Source organism: Agelaius phoeniceus, chromosome 10, assembly GCF_051311805.1.
Source record: "Agelaius phoeniceus isolate bAgePho1 chromosome 10, bAgePho1.hap1, whole genome shotgun sequence".
In the NCBI taxonomy this organism is placed as follows: Eukaryota; Metazoa; Chordata; class Aves; order Passeriformes; family Icteridae; genus Agelaius; species Agelaius phoeniceus.
In genome coordinates this window covers 10,154,324-10,177,869 of record NC_135274.1, presented here as the reverse complement: position 1 = coordinate 10,177,869, position 23,546 = coordinate 10,154,324, and the positions used below count along the sequence as shown (strand labels likewise).

At 38.6% G+C, this 23,546-nt stretch overlaps 1 protein-coding gene across 7 annotated transcripts in view; it reads right to left on the bottom strand.

Annotated features, from left to right (window-relative positions):
* Nucleotides 1–23,546, bottom strand: part of ACSL3 (acyl-CoA synthetase long chain family member 3) — a 50,483-nt gene that overhangs the window by 17,387 nt on the left and 9,550 nt on the right. For 6 of the 7 annotated variants that reach the window (XR_013183608.1, XM_077183848.1, XM_077183847.1 and 3 more), the window contains 5 exons: nt 17,661–17,764; nt 12,752–13,173; nt 6,313–6,490; nt 2,383–2,492; nt 1,029–1,167 (listed from right to left, as the gene is read on the bottom strand). Coding sequence is in view for 6 of the 7 variants with exons in the window: in XM_077183848.1 (XP_077039963.1) it covers nt 1,029–1,167; nt 2,383–2,492; nt 6,313–6,490; nt 12,752–13,102 (778 nt within the window). In the remaining variant the exon portion in view is untranslated. The remainder of the gene's footprint in view (nt 1–1,028; nt 1,168–2,382; nt 2,493–6,312; nt 6,491–12,751; nt 13,174–17,660; nt 17,765–23,546) is intronic. The other variant, XM_077183851.1, reaches the window with a different exon arrangement.

Genomic DNA, 23,546 nt, shown 5'->3' with positions numbered 1-23,546 from the left:
ATGTTTCTTTATTGTAGTGCAGAGTATGTGATATTTAAAAATTAAATGCCTTTTTACATAGCACATAGATTAAAAAATTTCACGGAGCTAATGAATTACAGCCAAGATTTTTCTGCTGGCGTTGTATTAAACTGCTTTGGTAGTACATGAAACTGGTATATCAAATAGGGAAATGCATCTTCCAAAGAAATTGAGAGGTCATGATGTTTGGAGCAAATCTGCCATTCCCCTGAATGTCAAAATCAGATGGACTGACCACCCCCCACTCCTAAAATACAATCCAACATTCCTGAGCCTGCAGTAGTTAAGAGATTCTGAAAACACAAAGGATAAGAACAAAAGAAAGCAATTACTTAATATATTGAAATTCCTTAAAATATCAGGATGGGCAGCCCTTCAGAGCCAAGAATAAAAATTTCTTAAGATTACAATTAAAATAAGTACTAAAATTCTGAATTAGAGTTCTAAAAATATTACATAGACCAGAAATAGATTTCAATGAATTTACACAGAATTATGCTTTCAGAAATGTAATAAGTGACCAAGTTCTATCAGATTCAAATGACTATTTTACATTTTGCTATCTGTGAATTTTACAAAACTTAATGGCAATAAATTACTGATTTCCTTTGTTATAAAATACACAATGATTTTCCTTCTGTGCCCTGAATAACCTGGTTTAAATGTGTCTGATCATAAGAATGCTTTTTAAGTTTCTATCCTGAATTAATTGCTTATCCTAAAAACCGCCCTTCAACCTGTGACACTTGATTGTGGAGTCAAGTTTTTACTCTGTTGAAAAACAAAAAGCAAACTTACACTCCAAAATCCAACCACCCACAATGAAAATAAAACAAAAAACAAAAAGAAAAAAACCAAAACAAAAACCCACACGGATTTTATTTAAAGGAAAAGGACATAAGAAAAGATTAAATCTGCAGAATTTTGAAATCTGCAGTTTCTTCAAGTTTACTCAACAGGGTCAAACTAGGGCACCAAAAGAGATGGTCTGCAGAGGAAGAACCTACCAGTGTCTGCCTTGGCCCCCATGGCTTGCACAGATGCCATGGTGTGAACAATGACCCCCTTGGGGAACTCTGACCACGTTGTGGGTTTGCCATCCACTGTAATTATGTGTCGCAGGAGTGGAACTTGAGAAACAATTTCCTGTGAAAATGAAAAATAGGTTCAGAAATTAAAAATTATTTTATGTCAGAAAGTAAAAAAAAACCAAAAAAAAAACCCAAAAGCCTCCATGCTATCTGCTGTATACTCTTTAAAAAGCATTAATATAAAACATCTCAGAATTTTAAAGGATAAACCTGCCAAGCTCAAATAGCTCCAAAGCTCAAAGCTTTCCAATTTTAAGTCCAAAAACTTCTCCAAACATTTGCTGATTTGTATTTTATTTCATGAGAACCCCACAAATAAGACTGCAGTGATTTGTAGACATTGACTTTCCCTTCCCATAGAACACAGAAAAATTGGTGATACTGAGCTCACAATAATTCTTAGGCTGCTCCTTGGTTATTATGCTATTTAAAATAAGCAACAGCTAGCAAAAATATTGCAAATTACTAGCTAAGCATTTCAAGAAAAACAGGAGTTCAAAGACATTAATCAGTGTTCTCATGGAAGAAGAGATTGTCACCTATAGCAGAGCAAATACATTCTCTCACTGCAAGCTGAAATAAATGTGCATGGCATAGATACTGTCATTGTAGTAACTTCTTTTTAAAGTTTGGGAAATTATCATTCAAATTTCCACAGCAGCACAGTTTCTCATTAAAAAAATTTCCTTAACTGAAAGGTCCAGTTTCCCCAAAACACACAGTGATGAAACTCATGCAGATTAGTTGTTCCAATTGGGTATTCCACCAGGGTCAGTAAGTCAAAAAAGTTCTTTGACTGTGCTAATGTTTAGTGAGCTTTTTCTCCCCCTGCATGGAAAAACAGCTCTAACTCTTTAAACACCCATCTTTAGATGTAAAAACCATTCTCTGCTGGGAAAACATCTGATAATAAGCCAGGAGCATGATCACAGTTAGCTCTTGATACATTTTTCTGCTCTTCCCATTGTTACATTTATAGGCACTAAATCCACCCAGAAACCACGGCAGTTTCTTGTAAAGGTGTTTTTCCAGGCACCACTCCAGCTCTGCAATACTGCAAATTGCTCATTCTCCAGTCACTGAGCTGCCTAAAACCCACTAAAAGCAAACTACCACTTTCTGTACATGAACAGAGATACATAAATCTTCTTCCAAAAGTGTCTGCCTTATGGAAAGGCAATAAATCATTGCTCTGTACAATGGAACCAGACCATTTAACAATAGTGAACAGACACACTGCAAAGAGATAGCCAAGGAACAGCTTTCTCACCTTCAATTTTGTTTGCATCAGCTCTTTACTAGTAATGATGGTGGTCACCTCTGTTTCATTGAGCCCATGAACTATGGCTGGGCCTCCCAGCGTGGCGTACAGAGTAACAACTGAAACACAAAACAGGGCAAATGGTCAGTCCCTGGGTTACCTTTTCAAGTGTAGTTTACAAAAAAGAACTGAGATTAATCTACTCCAACTTAGGCAACACAGTAAAAATATTTGTCAACTCAAAGATGGGACAGTTTTACATTTAAAAAGCCTCTTAACATCTGGATTTAAATACAGTGTGATCTTCAGTTACTCCCAGAAGGAATAATGAACAACCATTCTCTATGCGACTGTTTATTCTTTTCCAAGGTCTAATTAGAGGTCCCAAAACCACATCACCTTATGAAATTCTCTGAATCTACTCTCATACTGTCACTGCTTTTACCATTTGAAAAATAGGCAAACCTTCTCAGTTTAATAATCACTGTGTTATATTCCTCTTGCACACAGGAAAGAAACAGCTTTCATCCATGTGACTCCTCTTTCCAGAATTCACATCCTCTGTTACTAACCTTTTACAATTGACTGCTAATAACAAATTATTACAGCATGGCAATATGTGTCATCAGCAGAGAATTCTCACACAGAAACAAATCTGTGACTAGCTTGTTCTGCCATCTATTTAAAATAATGTAATAAAGGTTTACTCATCACAGTCATTAGACCTTGAATTGACATCATGATAATCATACCGAATAGCAAGAAAGAAAATATTTACAAAATTGACTATAAGAAAAATTGTTTCCTGTTTGTAAGGTCAGCTCATTAGTGAGCAGGTTACAAAATGATTAAATGTTATTTTAAAGGTGATAATATGAAATTTCCTGGAATTTTCAATGGAATTGAATGACAAGAGACCAAAAGAGACCAAGGAAGAAAAAGGCAGCTAAAAATTGAAGAGAAGTATTGCAGAAAAAAAAAAAATCTATTTTCCAAGCACAACACTAAACAAGGACATCTCATAAAAGCTCTGAGGTCAATCATTACAGTCCATAATTATAGTATTCTTGATGGGAGTTTTGTCACATCAGGTATCTGAATATCTTCTGCTTTTTGGTCTGTATATAGCTAAATATTTAAAGAACGTAACTATGAAAATAAGACAGCCCACTGTACATTAGGACTGTAATCACTGCAGCAAAGATTAAAAATGAAATAAAGTTCTGTTGTATTCTAAGGTTTTTGTTTTAATATTTCAAATCCAAGGAGTTACTAACCCAAAACAACTCAAAAGCAGTCTTCCACAGAAAAGTAAATAGTTGACCTCTACTTATTTTTTTCTTGTTAAAACAGCCCATCATAGTTCAGAACTGTTGCAGGGCAAATGCACATGCACTGTGTTTTCTTTAATTTGGTGGGAGCAAAGTCCAGAAGAGTGCCTCTCCTCGTTCCCACGAGCTCTCTCTCCTTACTGCAGTGACCCCTGCTATGTAAACATGTAGCAGAAATTCAGCTGCCCCGAGCCAAGGAGCAGAACTGAGCTGACAACAGCGCCCAGAAGGCAGAGCAGCATCTGGGGAACAACCACGGGGTATTTAATTACTCATCTGCAAATAAGTACATTAAGACACTCAGAGCCATAGGACAGAGCCAACGGGAAAGAGAGACCACTTATATGATGGTGCACTGATGTCATGGACAGAGCAAACTGAGCAATGACTCAAATCTGAAATTCTCCCTTCTGCACACTGGCACCTAAAACTTTTTCGGGCAAATCTGAAAGTTTTGATAGCTTTCTCTCTCCTCATTCTCTTGAAAATGTACTGAGAAGGGATTATTTTGTATTCACCTTTATACAGGCAACAGTGCAAGTGTATCTTTGTTATCTGACCAAAGGCTTGAAAAAAGAAAATCCCTAACAACACTCAATTTGCCAGCTTGTGGAAAAAGACAAAATTTTACCCTAAAGAAACAAACAGACTTTTTACAATTTATTTCAAGGTAACTGGAATGTTAAACCAAGTACTTCAGCACCCATCATACGTCAAGAATAAAAAGCAAAATGCACCTTTAAAAACTTCAGCCAAAATTACTTCTGACAAAACCACTTCTGCTCAAGCATGATTGAAAAATGAAACCTCTCCTATTCCACCATTTGGCTATGCACTTTTGTGTTTTATCTGCCTACTCTAGTGAAGAGCTGTTCACACACATGAAGAGGTACTCAGGAAGAAAATCTGTTTTCATGCTAGTACTACTTCTTCTGTCTCTGATATAGCAATCCCACTCCACCTCCTGCAAATATAAGACTTAGAGAACTTCAGAAAAAGACACATTTAAAATCAAGCAAGTATTTCTAACTATAAAATAACTTGTTTGTGCAAGTAATCCATAACAAACATCATTTTCCTCATTTTAATTCTGTAGTGCAAAATGCATTCTCTCCAACACTACGTACAAAGCAGATGAACCTGTTCTGTTGACACCAGCTCTGGGCCCACTCCATCAGACTGAACACATCTCACATTTGGAAACCATGCCCCAACACCCCCACAGCAGCTGGCTGGTACCAACCCTACACACTGAAAAATGCTAACATAAGCCATTTAGCAATGTCTTGCCACTATTACTGTTTCAACATCATCTGAATCTCCCAATTTGTCCTGCAAGCTGCCTGTGAACACTGCACAGCTCTCTCCTCATCTGCCAGCACAAGTCAGCCAAGTTCACAGAAGATGACACAGCTTAGCTGCTGCACACCACGTCAGAGTGTGTGCCGAGGCACGTCGCAGCAAGGGGATTTAACCTCTAATCCAGCAAACCCAAAAACACACACCATTCTGCTCACAACATCCAGCCCCTAGCTCAGATTTCCCCCCCTCAAATTACAAATCTCCCCAGGATTTGTAAATGTGCTTCAACTCCAAAGGAAAAAAATTATTCAAGCCCTTGCATTTTATTCCCAGGACGGCCACTAGGAATCTGACAGATCCCAAAAGTGTTAAAAGGGAACTGGCACAGAGACATGTAGTTTAAAAGCAGCACAGGCATCTTATGTGAGAAGAGTCAGTGCTGTTCTCTGCTCTGGTTGGAAGGCCAGTAGCATTTACTTACTGAGGAAGCAACCAAAACCATCACCAATTTAGGTGGGTGGGAAGGCACCTGCAAAGATCACACACCATCCACTGCAGCAGAGTGCTCAGAGCCATGGCCAGTCTGGGCTTTATGGCTCTCCAAGGATGAAGATTTCACAACCACATCTTATTGAAAGGGTAAATGTAGCACAGGAGGGAAAGGCCAAAGCCTGTGAGGAACAGCAGTTTCTGGCATGCTCTGAGGGACAAGATGTGTCCCCCTGAGAGCATTACAGAACAGAGCCAGGCTGGGCTTAGTTAGGTAAAGGACATTAAGGAGTGATGATGAAACAGACATTTGAACAGCTATAGCACACTGAAACCAGCATTCAGTACATTCCTGACCAAGAAAAAAAGGCCCAACCAAAATCAAAATTGAAGAACTGACAAAATATCCAGATAAAACAAAACTTGCAGGCACAGATGAAGGTTTGACGTCAACTCCTGAAACTGAGTCAATGAATTCATGTGTGATTTTTGTTTGTTTGTTTTCAGAAACTTGGGAATCTGTACTGATTTGAGATGAAAAGAAAATAAACCTCTCACAAATTCATTGAGCAAACTATACTTACCAAAACCATTCTTCCCATCTGCCAACAGACAGAGGTTTCCCTAGTCACCAAAGCAAAAGGCTACAAAGTGCACAGTTCCCACATTATGCAGCATTTTTTAATTTGAAAACTTTATTGCTCTATATAAAACCTAAATAAAGTTTTCTTAGTACATAAAGCAAAGCAAGAAAGAGTTTCATTTTCAGATTGTGAGGCTGAAAGCCATAAAACCTTCAGGGAAGACAGGTACTCACGCTGGTAGTTGCACATAAAGCAGGCCTGGGCTGCAATCATCCACTCAGCTCTGGTCTCACAGAAGATAGCAATGTTAGTCTTTGGCTGCTGACCCAAGACTGCTAAGCCATTTCCAAAATTAACAGCTTTAATGTACACATCTTCATAAGAAAGCCAGGTATACTTGCCAAGGATGACCTAACAAGAACAATAAAATCAATTTAGAAAATGAAAATCCTTAAGACATGTCCTACAACATCTTCACCCATGTGAAGAATCCACAGATGTTTGAGTGACACATGCTTGAATTGTAACTGCAGTTTATTCAAGATAAAGATGACACTTTTTCTTGCCAAAAGCTACAGGGCCTGTGGAAGTTCCAACATAAATACCATATCACAGTGCAGTATCTCCATGCATGTTACTACCTCAGTTTCTCTTTTCACAGAAGGGAAAGCAATTCTACACAAACACAACACTCAGATATTCATTTAAGAAAAAAAAAAAAACTTGAAAAGGGAAACTGGAATCCAAAAAGCAGTATATCCATGGGCCCTCAGTCAGAAATTGTGAAATCCCTTTCCCTTTGTTCTGAAACAAATGTCAAGGGGATGAGCAGTAATATTTTTGCCTTTTTTTTACTGTTAAACAAAAACGGGACAGAAGACAGGATAGGAAATGACTGACAAACCTCAGTTCTGAGAAGTCATGTAGAATATATTATGCAATCTCACTTTTCCATATGGGAAAGCTGGTGCACAGTAAAACTGGATTCGAATTTACAGGTTTCTGTGTGCACTTGCACCTTGCAGTACTATTCCCTTACTGATTGATAGGGTATTTCTTTGAGACCAACCTAGAAATTTTCATATGTAGATATAGTGAAGATGAAGATGTTTTATACTGAAAATCTATGCTTTGAATTATTATATCCTCCCCATCTATTTATATAAGCACACTGACAATTCCGAAAACAATTTACTAATCAAGTATTTCAAACAGGTTCTTTACAAAGCATTAGTAATAAATGCAAGCAAACACTACAAAAAACTAGAAAAGCTCCTTCATTCTTTTTTCTATATTTCATTCATCAATGGGAACTAAATTTCAAACTTTGGGCTGTCAAATCTAACAATTTTTGACATGTAACTACATTTCTAATGAGTTTGTATTTCCACATCTGCTTCTTTAATAAAACATATTTAAAAATCTCTCTCAAACTCTAATAGAAGAATAAATTTTAGTAGATTTCCTTTGTCAAGACACTTTTTCAAACTGTTTTATAGTTAAAATTAGTTGTAACAATGCATTTTACCTACTACAGCTTCACTGCATACTGCTCATTAACCTACTTGTTTAGTAGGGCAAACAGGTACATGTGCAGCTGCTTGGAATTTCACAAATGTCTTTATGGGAAAAAATAATTTAACATGCCCAACAAACAACATTTGTCAACGACAGCAATATATAGCAATTCTACCAGAAAATACAGATTTCTCACACAAATATCTGCTCAGTTTTTCCTGGTTTGTTTCCAGAAGCTCTGTTTCAGTGGCAAACAGGCTGTTTCAAAACCCAAAACCTGGGAGTCCCTTTTTGTTTCAACACACCAGGATATTTCTGGTGTGGAAAACTCTCACTGCTTCCAAAAAAAAATTGCACCTCTTCCTGTCCATCCAAATTTTGGTAATTTGGAATTTAAATTCCAATTTGGGATTTTTTTTTCCCAAAGGCAGTATTTTTGGCAGACGGGGAATTTCTTGACAAGCTCATCAGCTGCAAACAATTTATAGCAGTGACTTGGGCAATACCCTTTCCCTCATTATACTCTGCCTACAGTGTAGCCTCAGGAAAACTGCTCACAAATAATTAGGCCAAGAAATACAAGCAGATTCTTGTTACTGTTTCTGGTAAGCTTGCCAATCCATAAGAGGTTTTAGTAATTTCCACCACTCTCACTGAACTGGGGAACATAAATCAGTAATTGGCCAAAAATTAATCTCTCCAAATAATACTTGTGATTCTGCTTTTTTCCCCTTTTTTTATTCTCTTAAATAATTCATCTTAAACTTGTTGATATGTAGTGAAAGATCACTCATTGGTGCTTTCTTTTCTTAAAAAGGAAAAATCCTTTTTAAGGATGTGTAGCACCATTGGCTGTAGCTATTTATATAAAAATACATTTCTGAAGAACACTGATGTGAGAACAGGTAAGACCTTTTTCAATGCAGCAATTTTGAGTTTTACTTTCCTACTGCCATCCATATATTCCAATTCCAGTGTTCCTTCCCCATGCCCAGTGTTTTTTCTCTATTCTCTCCCTATGACATTTACATTATACACACATGAGTGAATAACAGCTACTCATATATACACATTACTAAACTGGCTCCAAGTCCCTTCCTCCAGCATTTCTCTACCAGCTTCCTCTGCAGGACACAGAGCAGGTTACAGTTTGCAGGACACAGAGCAGGTTACAGTTTGCAGGACACAGAGCAGGTTACAGTTTATCTCACACCCCTCATATTGGAGGGTGTCTCCAAACCCATTTCCCTTCTTGGCCTTGCCCTCAGTAGCTTTTGCTGACATTTTCCAATGTACAGGCAAGAAAGACAAGGAGCTACTGGAGAAAGTGCAGTGGATGCCACAAAGATGATGAGGGGTCTGGAGCATCTCCCTTGCAAGGAGAGACTGCAGGAGCTGGGCCTGGTTAGTCTGGAGAAGAGAAGACTGAGGAGATCTCATCAATGCATACAAAAATCTCAAAGGGGTGCCAAGAGCATGGTGCCAGGCTCCCTTCAAGAGTTCCTAGTGATGGGACAAGGAGCAATGGCCATGAACTAAAACATAAGAAATTCCACTTTAACACGAAGAACAACTTCTTGACATTGAGGGTGGAGAGCCCTGGAGCAGCTGCCCAGGGAAGGGGTGGAGTCTCCCTCTGGAGACATCCCAAACCCACCTGGACACATTCCTGTGCCACCTGCTCTGAGTCACCCTGCCTGGGCAGGACTGGATGATCTCCAGAGATCCCTTCCAACCCTAACAATTCTGTGATTCTGCTTCTGCTGCCAACAGATAAGACTAGCATGAGGCACCAAAATCCTTTAAACATTCACACATGTTTAACTTAACTTTCAGAGCTTATTTCTGCTTGGTAAATAATGGAAAGAGAATAACTGTCCAAGAGCTTGGGCAGAAGGGCCCAAGAAGTGAGTTTGAGCAGAGATGGAAGAGCCCCACAGAGCGAGAGCAGGCAGCAGGACCTGCAGTGCTGGAGTTTTCCCTGGAACCACAGCATTCCATGGGAGAACGCTGCCCTCTCGTGCTCCAGCATTCCACTGCAGCCTGAGTCACACTGGCACACAAACACCAGAACTATCCAGACTCTGTTAGTATTTGGAAATCCAGAGAAGCAGAGACTAAACACATAGCTAGCATTTCTTTTGCCTGGATTTTAGAAACATATTAAAATTTTTAGTGCAAAGGTGAAATAAAACCTTCTTAATAAAGCTGCAGGCTCATGTAGAGTCATTAAACTACCTGATCACAGTTACTTTTGAAGGTCTTCCTAAAAGTACTTTATAAGACTTAAATAATATTGACCATGATTTGGAAACCAGTGATCATGAATTAAATACATCTTCCTGTACAAGTTTATTAAAAATAATACAAAGGAGGTTATTTAAAATGCCCACTTTTGGCCTTTTTCACATGAACACATGGATTGCAGATAAATATATCTGAAAACCCCACCCTAACATACCACTTACCTAGCAATCTATGGTTTTCAACATCTTAAGTGACTCTCTCAGTGCTCAATGATTTGGCATGGCAAGAACCTTCACTTTAAGCTTCAGTATCAGCAATAATGAGTAAAATTCTGAATTCCCAGAACTGCCCATGTGCTTGCTGTTGCACCCAAGTCTCTCAGGCTTCAGATGCATCACCTTCCCCAACAAAGCTGTGTTTTCTTCTCCCCACTATGTCTTATTTATTATGCTCCCAGTAATTCTGTTCTTGGTTAGCAACACTTTATAAAGCTGAGCAAGACAAACAAACAAACTACCCCCCAAACAAACAGACATTTCCTCATAAAATAAACCAATGAAAAAACACACGCACAAAGCCAAATCCACATACCAACATAGATCAAAGCAAGCACCTGATGACATAACCTACAACTAAGATGACACAAAATAATGAGGCTCATCTTTTGGGCATTATAAAATTTCTGCTGTGGTTAAATTAAGTCCCTTTGCCAATTAATTACATCTTAATCTCAGAGGTATTTTCAACATTATTTATCCTGACTTAAATGCATGGTTTATGAAATTAATATTAGGTATGCATGTTATTGGAGAAGGAAATGGCAGAGTACAATATAGAAGGAAATAGAATAACTAACCATTTATGAATTACTATGAAATGTAACAAGTGCATAAGCATTTGTATTTTAGTCACATCCATGAATTTCTGCTACTTTGGAATCTGCACAAAAACATTTTTGCAACAATACGCTATCATAAAAATTTTAAAAATTACAGATTATCTGAGCATTGTTTTGCAAGAAATTAATGGAATATCTGATCTTAAAGATGTTAAGAAGCTCTAAATAATTTTAGCTGCAAGTGCAAGGAGACTTACTTTTCCCAATAATCAAAAGCCGAATATTTTACCTTTTTTTTGATATATATATATATATATATATATATATATATATATATATAAAATATAAAAATATATTGCAACTCCTGTAAGGTCTAGAAATAGCATGCATTATACATAAGAATTAAACTTGTTGTGCACCTTTTTGAAGGACTGCACCAAACCTCAGCAAGCTGGCTTTGTGCTAAAGGGAACCAGGCAATAAAAGGTGCCTGGAATGAAAGAAATCAAAATAAGAGAACCCTGACATTTAGAATCAACAAGGTATCTTGTGAAACATTCTGATTTTCCTCACTTGCTAACACATGCCATGAGACCTTAAGAAACAATGTATTCCCTATCAGGAAAAAAAAAACCAAAAAAAAACTAAATGGTCTTGTGTGATAATGCCACAACTTGGAACAAAGTAACAGGAGATTAAGTATGGCAATTGACCACAATGAACCCTTGTGTCCAGCTTAGACAAAATTACCTAACTTGGGTAATTTCTAAGCCTAAATACTCACAAACAAGTAATTTAAGTGGATCAACACAAAGCATCCTTCAGATTTCCAATATTCACAACGCTTTGCTTGCATAATGGAAAAGGCTAAAACTCCTAAGTCCTTAAGTCTTACATTCAAAATTATGATTAAAAAACAGGGCACATGTTTTTTATGTAAAAAACAGGGCAGCCAAAATTCTGATCTGTGCTCAGAAGCCATTCTTTGTTCAACATGAACTTTCTGTTTCTTTATAGAATAATGAGGCAGCAAAATGTGCATCAAGCACACATCCTTCATACTGCAAAACTACCTCCACAGCTAAGGGCAAGTTTCACTAACAATGAAGTTTGTAGAAAGATTTTAACAGAACTGAACTTTGCCATATATTGTGGTATTAACCAAATTTGATTTTAAATATCTATCAGACTTAAAACTAGCAGCATGAAGAGAAATTTTGTCCATCTGCACAGAAACTAATCTTAACTAAAAATTATCTATTGTGGATTTAATAACTTCTAATACAGAAATGCAGAACTTTAACAAACAGAGATGCACAAATATGAACATTCTGTTGAAATATTCTGCCCTTCTTCAGGCAGAAGTGCATTTTTCAATGTGTCTGAACAAATACAAAGCAGCAAATGACAATAGTCTTGAACATAATACACTATAAAAAGTCAGTCCCTTGAAACAACAGAGCTGCTGTCAAACACTGAAATCACATCTCCCACACACATCAGGATTACAGATTAGCAGAGTGGTTCACCTTAAAGGAGACTCAAAGAAAAAAAGACTCTTCAATCAAATCCGAGCAATCTTTTTACAAACAAAAAATTCATTTAAGTCCTGAATTCCCTGGACAGAACAGCAAATCCTTAAATCACAACTAAGGCTGTGTTGCAAAGGCACATCTGAGTACTGGCATCCAGTATTTCTGTATATTTATCTGATGACAGTTCAGAATAACACAAAGGGAGACTTTTTAAAATTCACTTAAAAAAGAAACCTTTAAAACTACTTACATCACCAGCTGAATATTAAAAACAAATACCTAAAACATACTTGTGTTTTTTCTTTGACTGAAACCATAAATAGGCTATCTATTCAAGAGTGCAAAAAGGTTTATATTTGGCTTAAATGCCAAGTATTGAAAGATTGGGAATTTAATTTCTTTTCACAGCTACTGAATCTAAGCAGAGAAATTTATTTTTTCCCCAGCTTTGCTTTACTGGACTAGAAGTGCTGTGTAAAAAAGTAAACATACTTTGGAAAAAAACTCTTGAAGGCAGACTGCAAGAAGACTTACCTTTTTAAAAACTTTTCCTGATGGCTGAATTTCATCTTCCTCTTTCAGAATTTCGCGTGTTCCCAAGAGTTTTTTGTCCTTATATTTCGTTTTAGCATATTTAAAAACTTTGTCGAGTGTATCACACCCAGGATATAAAACTGAAGCTAAGCAATGCAGACTGTTCACAGATCTGTATGCACCCCCAGGCTTGTTATTCACAGGCCTGGCTTTAACCTGCTTGGCTTTTGCTATAGCCTGCTTTGATCCTGAAAGGATGTACCATGGAATGTATGTTACAAGGGAGTACACCAGGACTATGAAGTTTATAAACTGTAAAAGAATAGGGTTGATGTTATGCTTCAACTTCATTTTGGCCGCTTGAGAATGTTACAAGAGACAGTTTGGAAACATGGATCAGCTAGACAGGGGTCCAAAAAGATCTGAAAAGAGAAAAGAAAAAAGAAAGGGTTAGTAGTAAACTATCACTGTTGGCAGAAGGTATTTTTACACATGGTATTACAATCCATATCCCAGTAGGTGTCTTTATGCAGGAGTTAGAAGTCTAAACCCCACACAAAAATGAAAGCAGACACAGGAGGTGGAACTGTTCCACTCCCCTTTAGCAGACTGCAGTACAATGACATATGCATCTCAGGTATTTATCTGAAAGTGTTTTGTGATTATACAATTTAAAAGATCCTCTTCAACATCAGAGCACCTCCATGTGCACCTTCACTAGGAAGGAACCCCTATGACCTCTGACTGTGAACAATCAAGCCCTAGGAGCACAGGCAATGTCACTCTGCACATGGGAACCCCAGCTATTAAGGATGTTGAAATGTTTCCCAAGTGCTGGACACACTGGGACAGCCACCTGAGAGAAGGAAAGCTGTGTATGTGACAGAACTTTGCTGCTTTATTCCTAGGCACTTCCCATCAGTCCTATGATTTCAGTCTCAGAACCAGTATCCAATGAGCCCACTTGTACCAATAAACATGAGCTAAGTAATATTGGGTAAATACCAGAAAAGAGCTTATAAATATCCCCAAATTCCTGGCAACAGCAGAATGCAGAGATGTGTAACTTTTTCCAGAGTCCTTAATGATGCCAGGATATTCACTTTGTCTTTTTTAAAAGCATAATTTACTATATCTAATGACTACAATGATGATGCAACTTTCTAATGTATTCTACTGTTGAGTCATGAAATTATGCAATTTGTCTAAAAGATTAAAAAGGTAAATCAACAAAATAACTGAAATCCTTATGGAAATCAGGGATGGTTGCCATAATGGCTAAAGATGAATTTCTGCAACAGTCCATGAGCCACTAGCTGAAAAACAATGTTTTGTACATAATAAACTACAAATGCATTTCACTCAGTTAACCTTTCAAACACATTGATACAACTTATTAAAAGCAGTGTCATAAATCAAGCAACTAATAATAATGTATACATAAGCTGCACAGCTTTTGACAATTCTAAATTAATTTTTATTCATGAGATGCATTATTCTGTGCTGATGTCTTACACTCTTAGACTTTTCCTCCATTAACTCTCTGAAATCCCTAATAAACAGAAATTTGAGTTAAAAAAGTAATTTTTAAATCATATAAGATCTTTCAGTAGCAATGGAAAGAAGCCTTGCTTCATTAATCCTAGATCTGCAGTCCTTTTGGGACTGGATCAACCCAGCATCCTTCACTTCTAGGATGAGATTCATTCCATCTTTCCCTGAAACACAAAACTTCCTAAAACTCCAAGCAAAAACATTTCATGATCATATTTTTCCCTAACAAGCTGCTGTAATCTCACTGTTAACAAACTGCCTGTAATGATGCAGTGAAGGAACCAAACAACATCAAAGTCTGTTCTGCAGAGCACCCTGAGACACAAACTCAAATAAACCACAGGAGCTCTTCACAGTAGGAAATCACTGCAACAAGCAGCAGTGGAGGAAAGATTTAAAATATTTAAAAAATTAAATGGAAGTGCATATATTTTAATTTTCAGATCAAAGGCAAAAAGCAATGACAAATAGAAAACAAACTTAAATAGGCTAAAGGGCAAATTCAGTAATCTCTTGAAGAGATTTATGTTCTTAGGGTGCCACTGAAGGATACTTAATGAAAATAATCATGAGCCAGCCAATCAGCTACTGCAGGCCAGAAAAATTATACTGTTGTTGATAGCAGCACAGAACAAGATGTTTAAAAGCTGAATCCAGAGTACACACAGCAAGAGTTTGCCCATTTTTAAAAAATTTTTATGTTGTACTATTATTTCTCCTGGCACAGTTCAGGAGATGAACATCTTTTTTCTCCTTATAAAGCTGGAGAACTTCTCTCTGCCTAAAAAGTAGAAACAGAATTTAACCAAACACTGCTACATATGATAATTAAAGCAACTCATTTAATACCTTTAGGCAAACTGTTCTTCAAAGAAACTCCCTATCTGACACACAGTCAAAGCTGTTCAAATAATATTTTCTCTAGGTTTCATAACCTTCCTTGGTTAGAGAGGCACTGAACCCTTCCAGAACAGCAGCCTCCCATTTCATTTTGCAGTCAGTTATCCCAACAGCTTTATTCTCTCCTCAGAAGGAGAGAGGAACCTTTTTCACTATTTCTATGCTAACCATGCCAAGGTGCCATATCAAGTTCCTCTTCTGGCTCATCCTTGCATAATAACCCCCAAACCTGGAAATCTTTGCTTTGAATTGCAAACATAAACTGTGCTTTGCTCATCATTTTATAAAAAGCTGCATTGCAAGGAAGGGTCTAAGGAACACTCCAACAGACTAAAGGGAAATGTCTTGGACTGCCCCTTGGCTCAGAAAAGCAAGCATCCTATTCTAGAACTCTGCTCTGATGTACATCTCTTAAATTGCTAACTATTTCAGTTACTCCTTCACAAAAGTGAGGCTATTACCAGTCATCTATTGAAAAGTTTATTTTAAAAATTAAGACAATTTTTTTCACTCAAAATGTAATGTTTTTACGATTCAAAATTATCTTTTGCAAGTGAAGTTTTTTCTCTTACAAACAGAGTAAGAGTCCATTTTTCTCCTTCAAAAAATCTTATAATTATGAGATAGCACACTTTAGCAAGAGAGACAGCTCAGGTGCCAATGTCTTAAGAATTTGGCAATGGATTGAAGACTGTGATATTTACAGAGAATCCATGCTTGTAACTAATTGTAATTACCATTGTAATTGGACATTGGAAAAGTGCAATGCCTTTTGGAACAAGAAAGAAAAATATATTCCAGTCCTTTCATTAGAAGAATAAGCTCCAGGATCTTTGTAGGGTGATGGTTCTAAGGAGAGCTGAGCCATGACACCAGGTTCCTGGGTGGCACTATAAAGGCTCCCCCTCTTTCCTTGTGTAACTGAAGAACAGAAGCTGCATTTTAACTCATCATTCTGTTTATTTGTTTGCTATGTTGTTGAAGAGGAAAACACCAGGTAAGAAAAGGAGATGCAGTTTAAAATGCCTTTGTGCCCCACAGATTTATAACTGCCATTCCCAGGAGAACATCAAAGTCAGCTAGGTGGATCACTAAACATTCAATTAAAAAACCATTTTGATGACAGTGTAGAAGCAAAACTCTACCCTGACTTGAGGCTGGAGTGCTAGATGTAAGGCAATTATGTTTTACAGCAAGCAAAACCAATGCAGCTGAACATGACAGTACATTTTGTCTTGGCTTTTCTTCCTTATACAAAAGGTCATTTAACCTCCATTAAGAAAACTACTTTAATGACAATGTAAAAGAACAACACTGTTTACATTAAGATACAATGGTTGCTCATGCATTCTTCTCTGTAACAATTATTATTTCAAAATGTATGCTATTTTTAAAACTCAAAATGAAAATACAGCATTAAAAATCAACCTGCAGAACTAATCTAAAAATTAGAAGTTTTAGTGAAATTTTCAAGGTTATATCAAATCTGGAAGATGTAAAAGGGAAGCAATATTTGCTGTTTAATATTCTGCCTTAAAAAAAAATAGTACCCAACAAAAACAAAACTTTGAAAGATTTAGTGAAATACTATACATGGTTTTAACATGTAATTGAAGTACAATATGTTCTACTTTTTAATTTTGGAAGCAGATGACTGCCTCTGACCATAAAAAGAGTGTAAGCAAACCCATCATTTTGGGGCAGGGAACAGAAAGCAGAGGACATGATCCTAAGCAGTTTTTGCAAGTATGAGACTATGGCACAGTGAGAAAGTTCACTGCATTTTCAGCACTGGAATTTTGTTCTTAGGTAGCTCCTGCTTAATCACTGACAAATAAAAACACATGACATGTGGTAATATTCTAACTCAGTGGTTTGGTCTGCAGATTAGCTGTAAACACTCAGGTTCTTACAGAACATGAGTCCATCCTGGTTTCACATAATCCTGCAGGGGTTTTTGAGGATTCAGTGCTGAGACTCTGACTAGTGATGCAGGAAAGGCTGGGAGGTGAAATCCTGGATGAAAGGACTGCTAATTTATACAAGAATATAACTTAGAGAAAATCCACTCAAGCAAAGGGCTCTGGACATGCATAAGAGATGTTCACTTACATGTAATTCATGTTTAGTCTGGTAGTCAGCAAATGGGAAAGAGCAAGACCATAAATTAAGTTTGACACACTTTTTCAATAGCAGAAAGAAGCAGCAACCAGCACACTCATTCATGAGTCTGGAGAAATAAACCAGTACTTTTCAGGACTGATCCTTCTTAATACATAATCAGTGATTTGGCCTGATATACTACTTATACTAATACTGTTATACCCTTTAGTTTCAGAAGAAAACTTTTGTTAGATGACAAAGAAAAAATCCTTCAAGGAATGTGTTTACTAATTGACCTGCTTATAACAATTACACGACAATAAAAGCATGAATTAACAAGAAAAAAAGGAACCTTATGCAACTTCTCATCGTGGCAGGTACAGGTACAAGAGCTGATACAAGATGTTCCAGTCTCAGTTTACTCAACAGGAGCTGTCACAGGCAACTGCATGAAATCTAAAAATGGAAAATTCCCATTAAATATGGCAATTATAAAACGCATCCTCCATTTTTTTCCACTCGTATTTTATAATAAATAAAAACCTTTTTCTCATCTGATACTGCACTGTATCACCTCAGAGAGCCCAGGCCCACTGCAAGTTAACACAAAGCCAGATGTGACACCCAGCACAGCCACTGCTCAGACCTGAGTCCTGTACAATCAAGGTGGCTGCAGCAGCTTTGGGTGAACTCAGGAGCTCATGGGACTCGTCTCCCTGAGAAATTCTAACTCCCCAGTGCCTTTCAGTGTACACTGAACCATTCTGTACATTCTACCATCTGGGGCAGGAAAAAACCAGACCTATCTTTGTGTATCCACCCACACAGAGAATGCACTTCAGCCTGAGTAATAAAATATTCTTGAACACTTTATAAAAAGACTTAATAAAATAGTAATCATTGTATTTATTGATTTTGCTCTACTATACGTTAAAGTATTATTTATTGTCCTTTGCAGAAAGAAGTCTTGAAAACCTGTGCCAGCAAATCACATTTAAAATAGGCAAATGTAAACATTTTGTACCTATTACTTTTCTGCAAACATTACTATTTACACAGTTCTTAAAGATAATCTTTTTCAGTTTCAGTGGATTAACTATTTGCTGCTTGAGGTGAGCACCCAGGGTGCTCACTGCCCTGGTTTTTGACTTCCATGGCTTCACACACTCCAACCCAGAAGCTCCAAGACACTCTTTCAAAATAACCCCATTTTCGTCAACAATTTATAGTAGTAGAAATACATATTAAATTTCTCTTATCGGTGAATCTTGCAAAAAAAAAAACCACCCTGATTTATTAACATTCACTGAAAGGATAAAAAGGTTATTCACTGGGTTAGGCTTTAACAGACAAAATAACAGAGTATCTTCATGTACTGCCCAATCTCTTCATTACAGAATATAACAATAGGAGTTCTCAAGACAATGTAACAAAGCCCTTAATACTTCTAACTGCACCAAAAAATAGCCTATATTAGTTTACATCTGGACTTCAAAAGTAACACTAACCCTGAAGAGGCAAGCTTTTACTACATCTGGAATTCACTCAAGAGCTGTCAGTATTTGCTAGCACTCAGCAAGTAAGCCTTTCTTTTATAAAAAAGAGACCAAAAAGAAAGAAATCCCCATCACTGATTTAAAAATGCTCATGCAGTCATCTATATAAAAATAAGAAGGCAAACCAAATGTGCACAACAGCCAATGCTTCACAAGGCAACTCCCTGGACTGTGAAGCAAGGAGGGCCTGAGGCAAAGAACAGGGCACAGGAGAATCCCAAACATGCACCTATCTAAGGGGAAGGTCTCTTTTGCAATATGGGTTTAAGGGACAGTTCTGTTTGAAAACAGATGCTCTTCACAGGTACATCACAGGTGTTTTCACATATTTCTTGAAACAGAGAGGATAGAAATCCCAGCAAGCCCTACTGAATGCTGGAAATGGATGCTTTGGGTCCCTGAAGAGGAGCTGGTCCTCAGCACATCCTCCCAAACTGGAAGCAACAGCAATGTGGGCACAAGGACACACCTCACCTCCCCAGCTGACCCTTCACTGCTTCCCACAAGCCTCTCCTCCCACCACCTTCTGCATTCCCTGAGCTCTGCTGCCCTGGCACTGCCTGTGGGAGCTGTGCTGCTCTCCAGGCCATCCTGGCACACCCCTCTCTCCCAGGCCCTGTGCTTTCCACACAAGTGCACACGCTGTCCTTGTCCCCTGCTTGCCGATTTTCCAGCCTCTGACCCCTCCCAGTTACCTTTTCCTGGCTGCTACCTGGGTCCCAGCATCACTTCTAGCACAAGGGAGACCTTCCATGAGCCTCCCAAACATCCCCAAAACCCTTCTCCAGGCAGATCTGGACCCTGTTACAAACAGGAGTGCCTCTCTGCAGTCAGGCTGGGAACAGGTCCCTGGCTCTGTCCCAAAGGACATCTGCTTTCAACAGGGAGGAACAGCACTGCTCAGCACTGACCCCCAGGAGCCCCCATCCCCTGGGAACACAGCCAGCAGGACCTTCCTCAACAGCTCCACATCACCACACAGGGCATGGAACAGGCATGGAACAGCCTCTGCTACAGAAAGATCTAGAAGAGGATTGCATGGCTGTAACACAGGTGAGCACTCAGCCAGAGGTTCTCCTGAAACTCTTTCAAGCACACAAGAATGAAACTGATTCCCACATCAGCTGCAGCCCCTGATGTCTCACTCCCAGTCCTGGACAGGAGACAACCTGTCTCTCATGGACTTTGCCCTCCCTGCTGCTCCACATTCTGTGAACTGCTGTGGTCTCACACAGAAAGAGGGATGGTGGGAGACCAGAATTGCTATTGATTATGTCTCTGCTCTCAAAAGGAAGCAGATCTTCAGGACTTTGAGAGAATAAACACTCTCTGAAAGGACACGTCAGGCAACTCTGAGCTACCTTATTGAGATCATCTGTAGGCTCCAGCTGTGAGCCACCTCTAGCACAAGCCTGGGTGAACCCTAAGGCTCTTTAAATGCCTCCCCTCACTCTGCCAGGGAGCACAAGGCTGGCAGATGGCCAGAGCCAGCACAGCACTCCCACTCCTGCTTCCACAACTCAACCCACTCAAGGCTTCAGCATAAGCACATCCACAACTCAGCTCCAGTCCCGAGGGAACCTCAGGCACTGCTCTGCAGGAGAGCAGCTCTGAACAGCCCAGGGGGCACACAGAGCAGCAGGGAACAGGCACCATGACCTGGAACAAACCAGCTCCCAGGTAGGATTTAACAGACTGCTGGGGCAGCAAAGGGTGTGCATGAACTGCACAGCCCGAGGCTGTGATTTCAGCGTGGCTCAGGCAGATTTAACGCTGGGCTGCTAATAAAAACAGACTGTTCATCTCCAAAAGGTAATTCCACTCTTGCCCTCCATTGTACCAACACACAGCTGCCTGTGTGGCTAGGAGTGAGTCAGATTAGCTTGTTGATCCAGTTTAAACCCTCTCCTTCTCACGGTGGATGGTGGATTTTCCTTTGTATCAACTTCGGTTTGAACCTACCATGAGTCACTGCAATCACCTAAATCAACAGAAAATTAGCACTACAAAAGATGTTATTCTTCTGCTATGGCAAACTGAGTAACCATGAACTGACAGGAGTTACTGACAAGGCAAAACCTGAGAGGAGAGAGAGGGAAGGAGCCTGGCAGGGGAGCTGCACATGAAATCCCACTGGGCTGTGGATGAAGCAGGCTCAGCACAGGGCCAGCAGGACACCCTGTGACACGGGAGTCACAGCACAGGGATTAACCTGCTGCTCTCCTACTCATGATCTCACTGCTTACTTCTACAGGAGCTCAGCCCTGGGGGCTTCAAGTGCTACAAGCTTAAATACCTTTAAACTTTGGGTATGGGCTAATATACATCCTATAAATACAAAGGGATTTAATTTATGTCCTTCACATGTCAATGCTACGTTTGTAAAATTATACACCTGTTTCCTTAGGAAGCAGCCAGAAGGTATGTTATTAGGATTAATAAATGATTATGTCCTTGTTAAACACCAAGATACTACAAAGGTAGGAATCACATAAACCAAAGAAGTCCTTCTACCCTAGAGAGACACTCTCTATGGTATTAAGTAAATTTTGATACAAAGGAAGAAGTTTTATTATCTAGAAAAGATTCCTTTTCCTCTTAGTAGATTAATTTACATCAAGTGGAAAAAAAAATCACACCTAGTGTTGGCAGACACCAGGGAGACAAATGCAGAAACACAGAACTAAACTAGATAGAAGGAACTGATGCTTCTTGAGGGCACAGAACTGTGCTTTCTCTAAAACAAAGCCTTAGCATATCCAGTTATTCTAAAAAGTTAATGGTAAGTGGGTATTAAAAACTTCTATTTGACATCAGCCTCTTTTAGGTACACCCAAGCCTCACTGTCTGCAATATCACTGCACACTGCAGGACAGCAAGGGCCCACCTCTGTACATTTCTCCTCTGCTTCCTAACAAAACAGGGTGACATTTACAAGAGACTGAAAGCTAAAGTGACATCACAAAGCAGACAAACAAAACAGACAAACAGATTTATTTCCCCCACAAAAAAACCACAGGACTCCAACGCACAGTCTGACTGCATGGGCTACAAACTCAAGTTTAAACCTTTGTTCCAGGTGAAAAATAAAACTGAATCAAAGTGAGTTCAACACTAACAAGCTCCAGGAACAATAATGAAACACTCCTAAAGCTACCTTGACCCACAACATGAACACCCTTCCAATAAAATCAAGTAAAAATGCAAAACCTCATTGTAAAACAACATCTTAGATTTTATCTATTTAAAACATTTTAAAACTTATTTTCCTTAAATAAGGGTTTTTTTAACTTATCCAAGACAGTTTAGATATTTAGTGGATTGACAAACACATCTTTATTAATAAAAACAATAAAACACAGCTCTAATGTGACAACTTCATCAGCAAACCTGAAAGCACTTCCCAGAAAGAATTTTGCTGAAAACACATCCTTAAAATCATGTAACAAAGTAACAGCTATGCCAGAACACAATCCAGCGCTGCTCCATCTTTCATCTCCTTCCCCTCCCACTACATACATGACACTTCAGGGCAAACAAGTGGCTTAACTCATTTCAGGCACTTTACCAGACACTGTCAATACACTGCTTCCATTCCTCTTCACAAGCAATTATTAGAGCATTTAAGAAATGCATTTAATATCAAACTAAATTAAATGTTTTCATGTTTGTGACAGAGAACAAAAAGAAACTAATGGATAAAGTACCTTGCTAGTGGAGAAGGCCTCAGAGGAACTTTGGTATCTGCCAATTCACTGTTAAAGAGAGATGGAACCACCAATTTCCCCAGCATACTGCTGGATTTTCGAACCACAGACACAAATTAAACGTGGAAGAGTACATCAACAAGAAAATCAAGACCACGGCACATACAGAATGAAAAAAGTCTGCATAAAAATAAGCCAGAAGCTTCAGCAGTAACCTTTGCCTACTGAAGAAGTGGTGTAACAGCCGAGTTATCACTGCCAGCTTATCACTCCAAATTCCTACAGTCGTTTTCCGGCTCGTTTAGGTCAATTGCCCTAAGTGCTTCCACTGGGAGGCAGACTCTGCTCTCCATCCCGATCCAAGGGACTCACCAGAAGGGCTTCACGTGCTGTTTTCTACTACAAAACACAGCCTAAGATCAGCTCTCCAATTTCTGGGAAATCTGAAATGCTAGGGCATGAACAGTTCTGGCTTGTTTGGTTCTTAGAAAACAGAACAAAAATAGATGGTCTACTGCCATACATTCAATGTGGTTTGTACTGCACCTAGTTATGTATTCATTAGATCAGAACCAAAAAAAATTTAACAAAACAATCCCACATATTTTTAACTGTAAAGGTGCTTTGGGATTTTCTTCTCCAGCAGAAGCTATACATGCAGAAAATTGTTCTTATTTATTTTTAGATGAATTTGATTTCATGTAGTGCCACAGTAAAAATTATAACCCATTATCCTATCTATTCAATTAACTTTGGCCAGGTCCAAAATCTGGTAAGCCTGTATATTTATGTTGTCTTTGCCTTCTTTCTTTAACATTTCTTCTCTATTTGATGGGATTTTGTTAGGGGTAACTGTTGACCCTGATGCTGGCTCATTCCCTGGTGTGCAGTGTCAATTCACACACCAAGATGAGATATTTAATTTCTTTATTCTCGTTTGCACAAAGTAGGGATCTAGGTGTAAACCCCACAAAG